The sequence below is a fragment of the Ranitomeya imitator genome, chromosome 5, assembly GCF_032444005.1.
Source record: "Ranitomeya imitator isolate aRanImi1 chromosome 5, aRanImi1.pri, whole genome shotgun sequence".
Taxonomy (NCBI): domain Eukaryota; kingdom Metazoa; phylum Chordata; class Amphibia; order Anura; family Dendrobatidae; genus Ranitomeya; species Ranitomeya imitator.
The window spans coordinates 289,641,825-289,655,500 of record NC_091286.1 but is presented as its reverse complement, the minus strand read 5'-3'; the positions used below and the strand labels follow the sequence as shown (position 1 = coordinate 289,655,500).

The following is a 13,676-nucleotide window of genomic DNA, read 5'->3' as shown; positions in this document are numbered from 1 at the left end:
TGATGGAGTTATTTTCTCTGGTAGATTTTGGAACCCAAATCAAGGAAAAAAAATATAGGCTTTCTATGGACCACAATTGGAGAGAGAGAGAGAGAGAGAGAGAGAGATGGCACACCCAGGAGTCAAGACTGGCACACAAGCAGAAAGGCCAATATTAATCTCCCATTTTTTTGGGGGTTTTTTTTTTTTTTTTTTTTTTCAGGGAGACTTTAGAAAAAAAAATAATAAAAAAAATATGATTTTATCAGGAAGAATTTAGAAACCAAATAAAATAAAATGATTTTTTCAGGGAGAATTTATAAAAAAAATAAAAACAAAAATAGGCGTTCTATGGCCCACTGACTGAGAGATGACGCACACAGGAGTCAGGAGTGGCACACAAGCCCAGAGGCCAATATTTTTCTACCAATGATTGATGTAGTTATTTTCTCTGGTAGATTTTGGAACCCAAATCAAGGAAAAAAAATATAGGCTTTCTATGGACCACAATTGGAGAGAGAGAGAGAGAGAGAGAGAGAGAGAGGGCACACCCAGGAGTCAAGACTGGCACACAAGCAGAAAGGCCAATATTAATCTCCCACTGTTTTTTTTGTTTGTTTTTTTTAATTTTTTTTCAGGGAGACTTTAGAAAAAAAAATAATAAAAAAAATATGATTTTATCAGGAAGAATTTAGAAACCAAATAAAATAAAATGATTTTTTCAGGGAGAATTTATAAAACAAATAAAAACAAAAATAGGCGTTCTATGGCCCACTGACTGAGAGATGACGCACACAGGAGTCAGGAGTGGCACACAAGCCCAGAGGCCAATATTTTTCTACCAATGATTGATGTAGTTATTTTCTCTGGTAGATTTTGGAACCCAAATCAAGGAAAAAAAATATAGGCTTTCTATGGACCACAATTGGAGAGAGAGAGAGAGAGAGAGAGAGAGAGGGCACACCCAGGAGTCAAGACTGGCACACAAGCAGAAAGGCCAATATTAATCTCCCACTGTTTTTTTTGGTTGTTTTTTTTTTTTTTTTCAGGGAGACTTTAGAAAAAAAAATAATAAAAAAAATATGATTTTATCAGGAAGAATTTAGAAACCAAATAAAATAAAATGATTTTTTCAGGGAGAATTTATAAAACAAATAAAACCAAAAATAGGCGTTCTATGGCCCACTGACTGAGAGATGACGCACCCAGGAGTCAAGACTGGCACACAAGCAGAAAGGCCAATATTAATCTCCCACTGTTTTTTTTTTTTTTTTTTTTTTTTCAGGGAGACTTTAGAAAAAAAAATAATAAAAAAAATATGATTTTATCAGGAAGAATTTAGAAACCAAATAAAATAAAAATGATTTTTTCAGGGAGAATTTAGAAAACAAATAAAACCAAAAATAGGCGTTCTATGGCCCACTGACTGAGAGAGAGAGAGAGATGGAACGCTTAGTACTGGCACACAAGCCCAAAGGGCAATATTAATCTCCCTTTTTTTTTCCAGGGAGAATTTCTAAAACCCAAAAAAAAAAAAAAATAGGCTTTCTATGGCCCACTATTTGTGAGAGAGATGGGACGCTCAGGACTGGCACAGATGGCACGCTCAGGACTGGCACAGAAGCCCAGAGGCCAATATTAATCTCCCTTTTTTTCTGGGAGAATTTATAAAACCAAAAAAATATTTAAATAGGCTTTCTATGGCCCACTATTTGTGAGAGAGATGGCACGCTCAGGACTGGCACAGATGGCACGCTCACAACTGGCACACAAGCCCAGAGGCCAATATTAATCTCCCTTTTTTCAGGGAAAATTTATAAAACCAAAAAAAAAATTAAATAGGCTTTCTATGGCCCACTATTTGTGAGAGAGATGGCACGCTCAGGACTGGCACAGATGGCACGCTCACAACTGGCACACAAGCCCAGAGGCCAATATTAATCTCCCTTTTTTCAGGGAAAATTTATAAAACAAAAAAAAAAATTAAATAGGCTTTCTATGGCCCACTATTTGTGAGAGAGATGGCACGCTCAGGACTGGCACAGATGGCACGCTCACAACTGGCACACAAGCCCAGAGGCCAATATTAATCTCCCTTTTTTTCAGGGAGAATTTATAAAACCAAAAAAAAAATTAAATAGGCTTTCTATGGCCCACTATTTGTGAGAGAGATGGCACGCTCAGGGCTGGCACAGATGGCACGCTCAGGACTGGCACACAAGCCCAGAGGCCAATATTAATCTCCCTTTTTTTCAGGGAGAATTTATAAAACCCAAAAAAAAATAAAATAGGCTTTCTATGGCCCACTATTTGTGAGAGAGATGGCACACTCAGGACTGGCACACAAGCCCAAAGGCCAATATTAATCTCCCACTGTATTTTTATCAGGGAGAATTTATACACCCCACAAAAAAAAATACAGAAAAATGAAAAGGCTTTCTATGGCCCACTATGTGAGAGAGATGGCACACACAGGGATGGCACTCTAGCAGAAATGCCAAATTGCCAATCTTAATCTCCCACCAAAAAAAAAAAAAAAAAAAAAAACAGGGAATGTCCTACAATTACTATCTCCCTGCCTGCAGTAATCTCAGCCAGGTATGGCAGGCAGCTACTATCTCCCTGCCTGCAGTAATCTCAGCCAGGTATGGCAGGCAGCAATAAGGAGTGGACTGATGCACAAATGAAATAAAAAGTGTGGACAAACAAAAAAGATAGCTGTGCAGAAAGGAAGGAACAAGAGGATTTGTGCTTTGAAAAAAGCAGTTGGTTTGCACAGCGGCGTACACACAGCAATGCAGCTATCAGGGAGCCTTCTAGGGCAGCCCAATGAGCTACAGCGCTGAGGGGAAAAAAAAAAAAAAAAAAACTTCCACTGTCCCTGCACACCGAGGGTGGTGTTGGACAGTGCAAATCGCTGCAGCACAAGCGGTTTTGTGGTTAATGGACCCTGCCTAACGCTATCCCTGCTTCTGACAAAGCGGCAGCAACCTCTCCCTAAGCTCAGATCAGCAGCAGTAAGATGGCGGTCGGCGGGAACGCCTCTTTATAGCCCCTGTGACGTCGCAGACAGCAAGCCAATCACTGCAATGCCCTTCTCTAAGATGGTGGGGACCAGGACCTATGTCATCACGCTGCCCACACTCTGCGTTTACCTTCATTGGCTGAGAAATGGCGCTTTTCGCGTCATTGAAACGCGACTTTGGCGCGAAAGTCGCGTACCGCATGGCCGACCCCGCACAGGGGTCGGATCGGGTTTCATGAAACCCCGACTTAGCCAAAAGTCGGCGACTTTTGAAAATGTTCGACCCGTTTCGCTCAACCCTACCTTGGACCACTGAGCAACAGTCCAGTTCTTTTTCTCCTTGACCCAGGTAAGACGCTTCTGGTGTTGTCTATTGGTCATGAGTGGCTTGACACAAGGAATGCGACATTTGTAGCCCATGTCCTGGATACATCTGTGTGTGGTGGCTCTTGAAGCAATGACTTCAGCAGCAGTCCACTCCTTTTGAATTTTCCCCAAATTTTTGAATGGCCTTTTCTAAACAATCCTTTCAAGGCTGCAGTTATCCCTGTTGCTTGTGCACTTTTTTGTCTACACTTTTTCCTTCCACTCAAATTTCCATTACTATGCTTGGATACAGCACTCTGTGAACAGCCGCTTCTTCTTTTGTGGCTTACCCTCCTCGTGGAGTGTGTCAATGACTGCCTTCTGGACATCTGTCAAGTCAACAGTCTTCCCCATGATTGTGGCACCTACTGAAACAGACTAAGGGACCTTTTAAAATGCCTAGGGAGCCTTTGCAGGTGTTTTTGTTAGTTATTCTAATTTAATGAGGTAATGTCTTTTGGGTTTTCATTGACTGTATTCCATAATCATCAACATTAACAGAAATAAACACTTGAAATTTATCACTCTGTTTGTAATGACTTTATATAATACGAGTTTCACTTTTTGTATTGAAGAACTGAAATACAAAAAATATTTTTTCACTTAAAGTAAAAAGGTTTAAATTTTATATCTATATTTTGCTAATTGACAAGAAAAATTCTTATACATTTTAGGAATATTACTAGCTCATACTTACCGGGATAGGGGTGAGGAATAAGGCAACCTGCTGCAACATCACCTGTGGTGTTTGGAGAGAATGTCTCAGAAATGACAGTGACTGTGCACTGCGGAAGACTTTCCGTAATACAGAGTGCTGTTGAGAGACCAACCAGTCCTCCTCCAATTACTGCAACTCTTATTTTTTGTCCAGGCCTGTGGATAAATAGGAGATATTAGCTTTATTATTTATAATAAAGCAGTGGTGTGCATAATTCACAGAAAAAATGCTATGTGTAAGTAGTATGACAGAGTTTCCATATTGGTGAATGTTTGTAAATGTCAATTTGTGAATCACCTGAACTTTGTAATATACATTGCAGACTCATGTACCAGAATTCTGCACATGCCGAGTTCCACTTTTAATATTTGTTTTAGCCTTTTTATTTCCTCTTTGTCCATTGATGGGGGTTAGCATAACAGGATGTGACATATCCAATAAAGGGTGTGGTTTAAGCAGTGCTCTGGAGTTGGTGTCCATATTGATGGAATCTGATTTGGTACAAAATGAACCAACTCCAACTCTTAAAATAAATAATACATTGGGTACAGCACTACAATGCAGGATATGCTGTAAATGTTTTCATAAGAATTTGGAATGTCCTATAAATGTCTGTTCTATACCTGATCTAAGGATCTCGGCTTTTAGTTGAGTTGAATCTGTCCTACACTTTATGTACATGCTCAGTAGTGAGGTAGTGCTGTGGAGTCGGAGTCAGAGGTTTGGCTTATCGACTCCACAGCTCTGGGTGTTAATAATCTCCATAATGTGTTTAATTTGATAGTAGGGATAGAGGCAGGTAATGTTTAGGATTAGCCCAGAGTGGACAGGGCTACGCTGAAGGGAAAGTGACAATTTGCTGTAAGAGAGTCAGATAGGGCCTGGAGTGCATAGAAAGAGGACCTAAGGTCCATTGTGAGCAGTGTCACATTCTGGGGTGTCCCTAAAGTGAGAGGTGACCAAAGGAAAGAGATAGCGAGATCCGAAGCAGAAGTGACTAAGAGGCAGAGTGATCTACCAGACACTGATCCTGGGAGAGGATGCCTAGATGCTAGGCCCAGAGTTTATAACTCTAGAAGGTAATGGGCCTAGATAGGACTGAGTACATGAGATCAGTAAAATGTCCCTTGCAGAAGCTCCAGAGTGTCAGCATAAAATAATAATAATAATAATCTTTATTTTTATATAGCGCTAACATATTCCTCAGCGCTTTACAATTTGCACACATTATCATCGCTGTCCCCGATGGGGCTCACAATCTAAATTCCCTATCAGTATGTCTTTGGAATGTGGGAGGAAACCGTAGAACCCGGCAGAAACCCGCACAAACACGAGGAGAACATACAAACTCCTTGCAGATGTTGTCCAAGGTGGGATTAGAACCCAGGACCCCAGCGCTGCAATGCTATCCACTGAGCCACCGTGCTGCCCTATAAAAAGAGATAAGGACCGGCCATACTTGCACCGTAAGTGCCACAGGTGTGTCAGATGCTACAGTCGCTCTGCATCTGGCTGCAGAAGGACACTGCATTTGGCATTGCAGATGCCTTATTAATCCTTCTGACTTTTGCACCCAGTGGCAACCTCCCTCAGGCTCTAATTAGATATGGGAAACTAGGAAAAACAGAGCACAATAGAGTCTTAACTGATAACACAATAAGGTGCAGAGAAAAAAAATGAATCTGCTCACCTGATGAAGTTGCACTTAAGCCACATGTTTTGTGCATATCAGCCACTGCAAGACACAGGTCCATAAGAGTGGCACAAGACCCGGGTGATGTGTCAGTGGATGCGCTGCTGATGAGTATATTCAGATAGTCGATGATATTTTCAAAAGCTTTATTGGATAGGTTTTAGGTCCACACGTTTCAAAGTCATACACAGGACCTCTTTATCAGAACAAAACCTAACCTAAAACCTTAAGTTTTGTCCTGATAAAGAGGTCCTGTGTATGACTTCGAAAGTGCATCAAATGCGCAGTGTAATGCACAGCCAAAGTTAGTCTATGTGAAATTGACATTTGCTGTGCACATTCTGCAGAAAAAACGCGCGGAATCTCTGCTTTTTTTTTCCACAGCATGTCAATTCTTTTGGTGGATCTACAGCGTTTCTGCACCCATTGACTTCTACTGTGTCAGGAACATCCGCAGCAAACCCGCAGATGTAAAAAAGATCTGCGGTTTTGCTGTGGATGAAACACTGCAGATCGGGTGGAGGCAGAGTGTGGGTGGAGCTATGTACGTGTATGTGTGTGTGTGCCGGTGTTTGCGTTAATCTGTGTCTCTGTGCGGGTGTGCGCGGGTCTGTATGTGTGTGCGGGTCTGTGTAAGCAGCTATTGTCTGATGAGATTACTGCTCCCATCCAGCATTGAATGCTCACAGTGACAGCATTGCCGATGATGGGAAAGTAGTCCCATCAGACAATGGCTGTGTTCAGTAGTAAAAAAACCCATACAGAACATATAACATACAGGACATACACATAACATACAACACATAAGATAGAGTACATACTTACCATAACCAAAATTCCCAAAGCCCTCGATTCTCCTTTAATAAAAATAACATAATAAACAAACCTATGCTTACCTTTCTGCCATAGTCCAGTTAATAACGAGTGACCCACGAGGATCTCCCGTGTAGAACAGTGACATCGCTAACAGCGCTCTACAGGGGCCCCGCGATGAACTGACAGCGGTGGTAATCCTCTACGATGTATATCTCTCTGCCGCTGCCAGGAGAGAGGTCACTTAAGCTCATTCTCTCGCCGGCAACACTGTGTGAGAAAATTCACACGCAGCATTGCCGTAAAGCAAGAGAATGAACTAAGGTAAGCTCTTCAGTAATGCACTGCAGGAGCCATTATCTCCTGTCAGTGCATCGTGGGAGGTCCTATAGAGCAGTGACATCACCCGATGTCACTGTCCTATAGGGGAGATCATTGTGGGACACTCGTTATTAATTGGACTGAGTCGGACAGGGAGTATACGGTTGGATTATTATTTTTTACTTTTTTGCAGGTGATCGATGGCTTTGGGGAATTAGAAAGAACATCGGAAAACAAATAGACAAGAAAGGGAAAATCAAAAAACGTGTAACATGTAGTCCCTTTAAAACAGTATATATTTTATTTAGTTTAGGGAGTTATTCTGACAGCTAAGTGTCTGGTTTCTTTTGGGTTAACCCCCCCTTTTTTCACTGGCTGTTGCTGAAATCATCTATTTTTTGTCTATCCGACTGTGCATGTGTATCGGTACCTACTATTGGCTATTAGAACCCACTGGGTAGCTCATCTAGTGTGTAGCTTGAAATATCCCTTTAGGACTTTGTACCAGTGTGGCATCATGTTATTACTGTGTACCTAGAGACAATTGTAGCTATACTGAGTTGTGTTACATTGTTTCACATTCTAAAATATATTAATTGTTTTGCCAAGGGGGTGCTACCATGCACTGTGTCTATCTTAGACTAAATCAGGTCATTCGTTATTCTGTACCTGTTCTCCCACTGTCATCTCGCCATTGATGCACGTAGTTATGTCCCTTGCTGATACATAACAGGACTGCTGTATTGCAACGCTGGGAGCACATGTTTTGTTTGGCTCCACGCACTAGTATATATATATTTTTTTTCTCTAGTGTCTCTTGCAGCGTCGGACTGGAGCACTTTGGGCCCACCAGAGAAAATCATTCTTGGGGCCCACTATGTAGCTACATAGAAATAGATACAAGACCACCAATTGTGCGGTAAAAAGCGCTAATATCGGGGTATAATATAAGGTAGTTCACGTCTTAATAATGTAGCAAGGGTTGTGGTAGGCCCCTCACAGAATATAATGTAGCCCCCTCATAAAATATAATGCAGTCCCTTCTCATAGAATATAATGCAGCACCCCACAAAATATAATGCAACCCTCTCAGGTATGACGCAGTCCCCACCATAGAATATAATGCAGCACCCCATAGGGTATAATGCAGCCCCCTCATATAGTATAATGCAGCCACCACAGAATATAATGTATTCCCCTGAGAGAATGCAGTTCCACCACAGAATATAATGCAGCCCCCCCATAGAGTATACTGTAGCCCCCTCATATAGTATGATGTAGCCCCCATAATATTATGTAGTCCCCTGAGAGAATAATGCAGCCCCACCACAGAATATAATGCAGCCCCCCATAGAGTATACTGTAACCCCTCATATAGTATGATGTAGCCCCCCATAATATAATATAGTACCTTGAGTATAATGCAGTCCCCCCACAGAATATAATGTAGCCCCCCAGGGCCGTATTTAGAGTTTCTGCTGCCCTAGGCACTTTTAGCGCTGCCTCCCCCTTTGGTGAGTATGACACTATCGGCAGTGACTTTGGCAAGAATCGCTGATGTGAAAGTCGCCTTTTGCAGCAGATCCGGCAGTTTTTCTGCATCTGCCGTGTAACGGATCACTTACGGCAACACTGCATTCGGCCTCATTCATTCCCTATGGGATTTGTGCCACTTGCCATGATCTGGCAAATGTGGTACCATACCACCCAACTTTTGAAGGGAAGGAGGTATTAAGTTTGCGGCGCGCGTAGTGCGCCGCGGCAAAATTTAGGCCACGCCTCTGACCAGACCCATTTCACAACTAGTCACACCCATATCCACGTCCCAACCGCAGCCATTTAGCACTGCTGATCACACTGTTTTATATACAATAATTATAAGCAAACAAAAATATGGCCACACAGTGCTCCATACTGTATAATGGCCACACATGATGCTCAATACTGTATAACGGCCAGCACACATGATGCTCCATACTGTATAATGACCGCACATGATGCTCCATACTGTATAACGGCCACCACACATGATGCTCCATACTGTATAATGGCCACACATGATGCTCCATACTGTATAATGGCCACACAGTGCTCCATACTGTATAATGACCGCACATGATGCTCAATACTGTATAACGGCCACCACACATGATGCTCCATACTGTATAATGGCCACACATGATGCTCCATACTGTATAATGTCCAATGGCCACACATGAAGCTCCATACTGTATAACGGCCACACACGATGCTCAATACTGTATAATGACCCCCCTCCTGTATGCATGGCTCATCTCCCTCCTATCCCATATACATAGCTCATATTACCCCCTCCTGTATGCATGACTCATATCTCCCCATGTATGCATGGCTCATATCCCCCCCTGTATGAATGGCTCATATTATCCCTCCTGTATGCATGACATGCATGGCTCATATCCCCCCCTGTATGAATGGCTCATATTACCCCTCCTGTATGCATGACTCATATCTCCCCATGTATGCATGGCTCATATTCCCCCCCCCCCTGTATGCATGGCTTATATTCCCCCCTGTATGAATGGCTCATATCCCCCCCCCCCTGTATGCATGGCTCATATCCCCCCCCCTGTATGCATGGCTCATATCCCCCCCCTGTATGCATGGCTCATATCCCCCCCCTGTATGCATGGCTTATATTCCCCCCTGTATGAATGGCTCATATCCCCCCCCTGTATGCATGGCTTATATTCCCCCCTGTATGAATGGCTCATATCCCCCCCCCTGTATGCATGGCTCATATTCCGCCCCTGTACACATGGCTCATAGTCCGCCCTGTATGGCTCATAGTCCCCCCTGCATGGCTCATAGTCCCCCCTGCATGGCTCATAGTCCCCCCTGCATGGCTCATAGTCAACCCTGCATGGCTCATAGTCCCCCCTGCATAGCTCATAGTCCCCCCTGCATGGCTCATATTCCCCCCTGCCCTGTATGCAGGCTTATCTCTCCGCACCCGCTCCTGCTTGGCGCGCCGGCTTATGTCCTCCTTCATCCCCCCCGTCCCCCCGTCCCTCATACTCACCTGTCCCACTGCACTGCTGTGCCAACATCCCTCGCGCTCTGTCCCGACTCCAGGCGGCGGCGCCGGCGCAGCACCTTCTTCCTGCTTGAGCGGTCATGTGACACCGTTCATTAAGATCATGAATATGCGCATATTCATGATCTTAATGAGCGGTGTCACGTGACAGCTCGTTCAGGACGAGCTGCAGTGCAGACGCCGAGACCATCGCTGGAGCAGGCAGGGTGAGTATTCAAGGCGGCGAGGGAGGGGGCCCTGGAGCGGGGGAGGGGGCCCTGGAGCGGGGGGAGGCCCTGCCAGCAGGTGTCAGTGCCAGGGCCCACCGGAGGATCCTCCGGTTCCCCGGTGGGCCAGTCCGAGCCTGGTCTCTTGGCTGAATATGAGATGTCATTGAGGGAGGACGGTATATAGATTTTTGTGCACCTTAGTTTCTCTACCCTACATCTTCCTTCATTTCTTTTTATTGCTTATTGTTTTCCCTCCTATAGCTGACTAGTTATATTAACAGGGATAGCAGGTGTCAGCCGTCGCGGAGTGGGGGCGCCAAAATATCTATCAGGGTGCCAACCTCCACTGCTAGGAAGGGATAGCAGGCGAGTGTAGGGTTATCTGTGAGGAAAGGTGCACTAGTGGATTCGTTTTTGTATTCCATTTTTCTGTGTTCACTGGGAAGTGGTATTTTTTAGATTATCTCTAAATAAAATATATACTGTTTTAAAGGGACTACATGTTACACATTAGGCATGGTTGTAAGTATGGTGAAATTAAGAATATTAACCCCTCTGTGACCTTAGACGTACTATCCCGTCGAGGTGCCCTGGGCCTATCTGACCCTTGACGGGATAGTACGTGATGCCCTTTAATGCGATACCGCGACTTAAGTCGCGGTGATCGCATTAAAATTCCGACGCCATCTTACCTGGGAGAAGATGGCCTCGGCATCCAGGGCATTGTCGCCGCCCACCCGCTCTCTCGATCGCTGTGATTGGCTGTTCAATTCTGAACAGCCAATCACAGCCATTCTCATTGTTTCAGCCAATCGGAGCGGCTGAAACAATGAGGTGACAGGCTAGGATCGAGTACCGATGTACTCGATCCTAGGTCCGGTGCCTGGCAACGCCAGGCACCGGCAAGAACACCCCGGATTGGCGCGATTGCCGATCGTATCGATCGCGCCAATCGCAGGGCACCGCGCGGTACTACCTGAGTGGATCGGTGCTCTAATAGGATAGGACACAGTGCAGGCCCAGCAGGGCCTGCAGGAGCCGATTGGCGCGATCGATGTCATCGTCGATCGCGCCAATCACAGGGCGCAGCGGCGATCACGCTGTGACTGCTCTGTGCCCTGCAGGTGACCTGGCTGTGACCTGCCTAGGATCGGCGCGAACAGCTCCGATCCTAGGCAGGTCACAGCCAGGTCACCAGGAAAGCTCTGATTGGTGGGATCGATGTTATGGTCGATCCCACCAATGACAGGTCACAGCAGCAGCATGACCGCTCTGTGACCTGTCTGTGTCACCTGCCTGACCTGTGTATGACCGCTCTGCAGGGGTCCTCATTCTAGCTGAGGATTCCTACAGAGCGGTCATACTGCTGGATCTCCCTGCTGGATTTTGTGCCTGAATCTCCCTGCCGTGCTGGGTATTGTGGTGCCACAGCAGCCTGTAGCACCACAATCCCTGCTAAAGAAGAAGACAACTAAACGTAAGTTTTATCCGTGCCCAATCCCCGTTCATCCATGCCCAATCCCCGTTCATCCGTGCCCAATCCCCGTTCATCCGTGCCCAATCCCCGTTCATCCACCCCAATCCCCGTTCATCCACCCCAATCCCCGTTCATCCACCCCAATCCCCGTTCATCCACCCCAATCCCTGTTCATCCACCCCAATCCTCCCTTCCCCCTCTTTTTACCCCCTCCACCCCCATTTGTGCCGCCTCCGTGCGCACATTTAGTAGCCGCCGAGCGTTGATTGGTGACACAGTTCACCGATCAACGCTCGCGCTCGCTTTTTTTCCCTCACCCCCGTTGCGCCAACTCCATACACACATCCCGCAGCCGCCAAAGTTTGATAAGTGACGCAGTTCACTTATCAGAGTTTGTGCCTGCCATTTTCCTTTTTTTTTTCACCCCCCTTTTGTGCCACCTGACTACAACCGTACGTTTTGATCACTGATCCCTGCCCAATCCCCACTTCCACCCCCATCTCCCTTCCCCCTCTTTTTACCCCCCTTTGCACCTCCTTCCGTGCCCCCATTTAACAGCCACCGAGCGTTGATTGGTGACGCAGTTCACCGATCAACGCTCGCGCTCGCTTTTTTTCCCTCACCCCCCTTGCGTCAACTCTGTACACACATCCCACAGCCGCCAAACTTTGATAAGTGACGCAGTTCTCTTATCAGAGTTTGTGCCTGCCGTTTTCCTTTTTTTTTTTTTCACCCCCCCTTTGCGCCACCTGACTACAACTGTACATTTTGATCACTTATCCTTGCCCAATCCTCACTTCCACCCCCATCTCCCTTCCCCCTCTTTTTACCCCCCTTTGCACCTCCTTCCGTGCGCCCACTTAACAGCCGCCGAGCGTTGATTGGTGACGCAGTTCACCGATCAACTCTCACGCTCGCTTTTTTCCCCTCAGCCTTTTTGCGCAACCTCCGTACACACATCCCGCAGCCGCCAAACTTTGATAAGTGACGCAGTTCTCTTATCAGAGTTTGTGCCTGCCGTTTTTTTGTTTTTTTTCTCCCCCCCCCTTGCCCGACCCTCGTGCGCACATCAAGCAGCGGCCAAATTTTGATAAGTGAAACAGTTCACTGATCAGAGCTGGGCCTGCTGTTTTAGACTTTTCTTTTTACAGGTTTTTCTTCTCTTTTTAGCATTTTCTTTTCGGATAAGTTTGCACAAATCACTATCCCCCCACACATACACATACAGTTATCAATAAAGTGCACCCAATCACCATATTCACACAAAAATGTCCCGCTCGTCCCGTTCGTCCCAACAGCGCTATTCATTGGAGGAGGCATATGCTTTCCTTGCCTCCGACACTGATAGCGAGGGAGAGGATCCCACTTTTCTTTACTTTTCTGATTCTTCTTCCTCCTCCTCCTCCTCCTCCTCTTCCTCCTCATCTTCCTCCTCGGGTCCTGCGGAACCGCCACGCAGACGCCCCAGGACAGAAGATGAGGCAGCCCCCACCACTCCTGAACCAGCGCTCCCCACTGCGGAACCCACATGGACCTCGCTCCCCTGAAAATTACGAGCCACTCATTTCTGATTTTGTGGCAGAATCAGGAATCAAGTTTGACACCACGGGCCTCACAGAAACAGACTTTTTCAAAGTCTTTTTCTCTGAGGATTTTATTAACCTCATGGTGGAGCAAACTAATTTGTATGCTCGTCCATTTTTGGAGCAAAACCCCGGTACATCATTTTCCAACTGGTCTCCTGTAGACGCAGTTGAAATGATGCAGTTTTGGGGCCTGGTCCTCCACATGGGGATCGTGAAGAAGCCAGAAATGCGGCAATATTGGAGTGTAGATGTTTTATATAACACTCCAGTGTTCCGAATGGCCATGGTTCGGAAACGTTTTGAGGCCATCCATAAATTCCTGCATTATTCCGATAATGCACAGTGTCCCGCACGAGATGACCCCAACTTTGACCGTCTGTTCAAAGTTCGGCCGGTCATCGAACACTTCAACA

At 45.6% G+C, this 13,676-nt stretch overlaps 1 protein-coding gene across 1 annotated transcript in view; it reads right to left on the bottom strand.

Moving 5' to 3' along the window:
- DDO (D-aspartate oxidase) overlaps window positions 1–13,676 on the bottom strand; it is a 94,606-nt gene that overhangs the window by 54,284 nt on the left and 26,646 nt on the right. Inside the window, exon 2 of the mRNA XM_069767982.1 lies at window positions 4,068–4,243. Within this exon, the coding sequence (XP_069624083.1) occupies window positions 4,068–4,243 (176 nt within the window). The remainder of the gene's footprint in view (window positions 1–4,067; window positions 4,244–13,676) is intronic.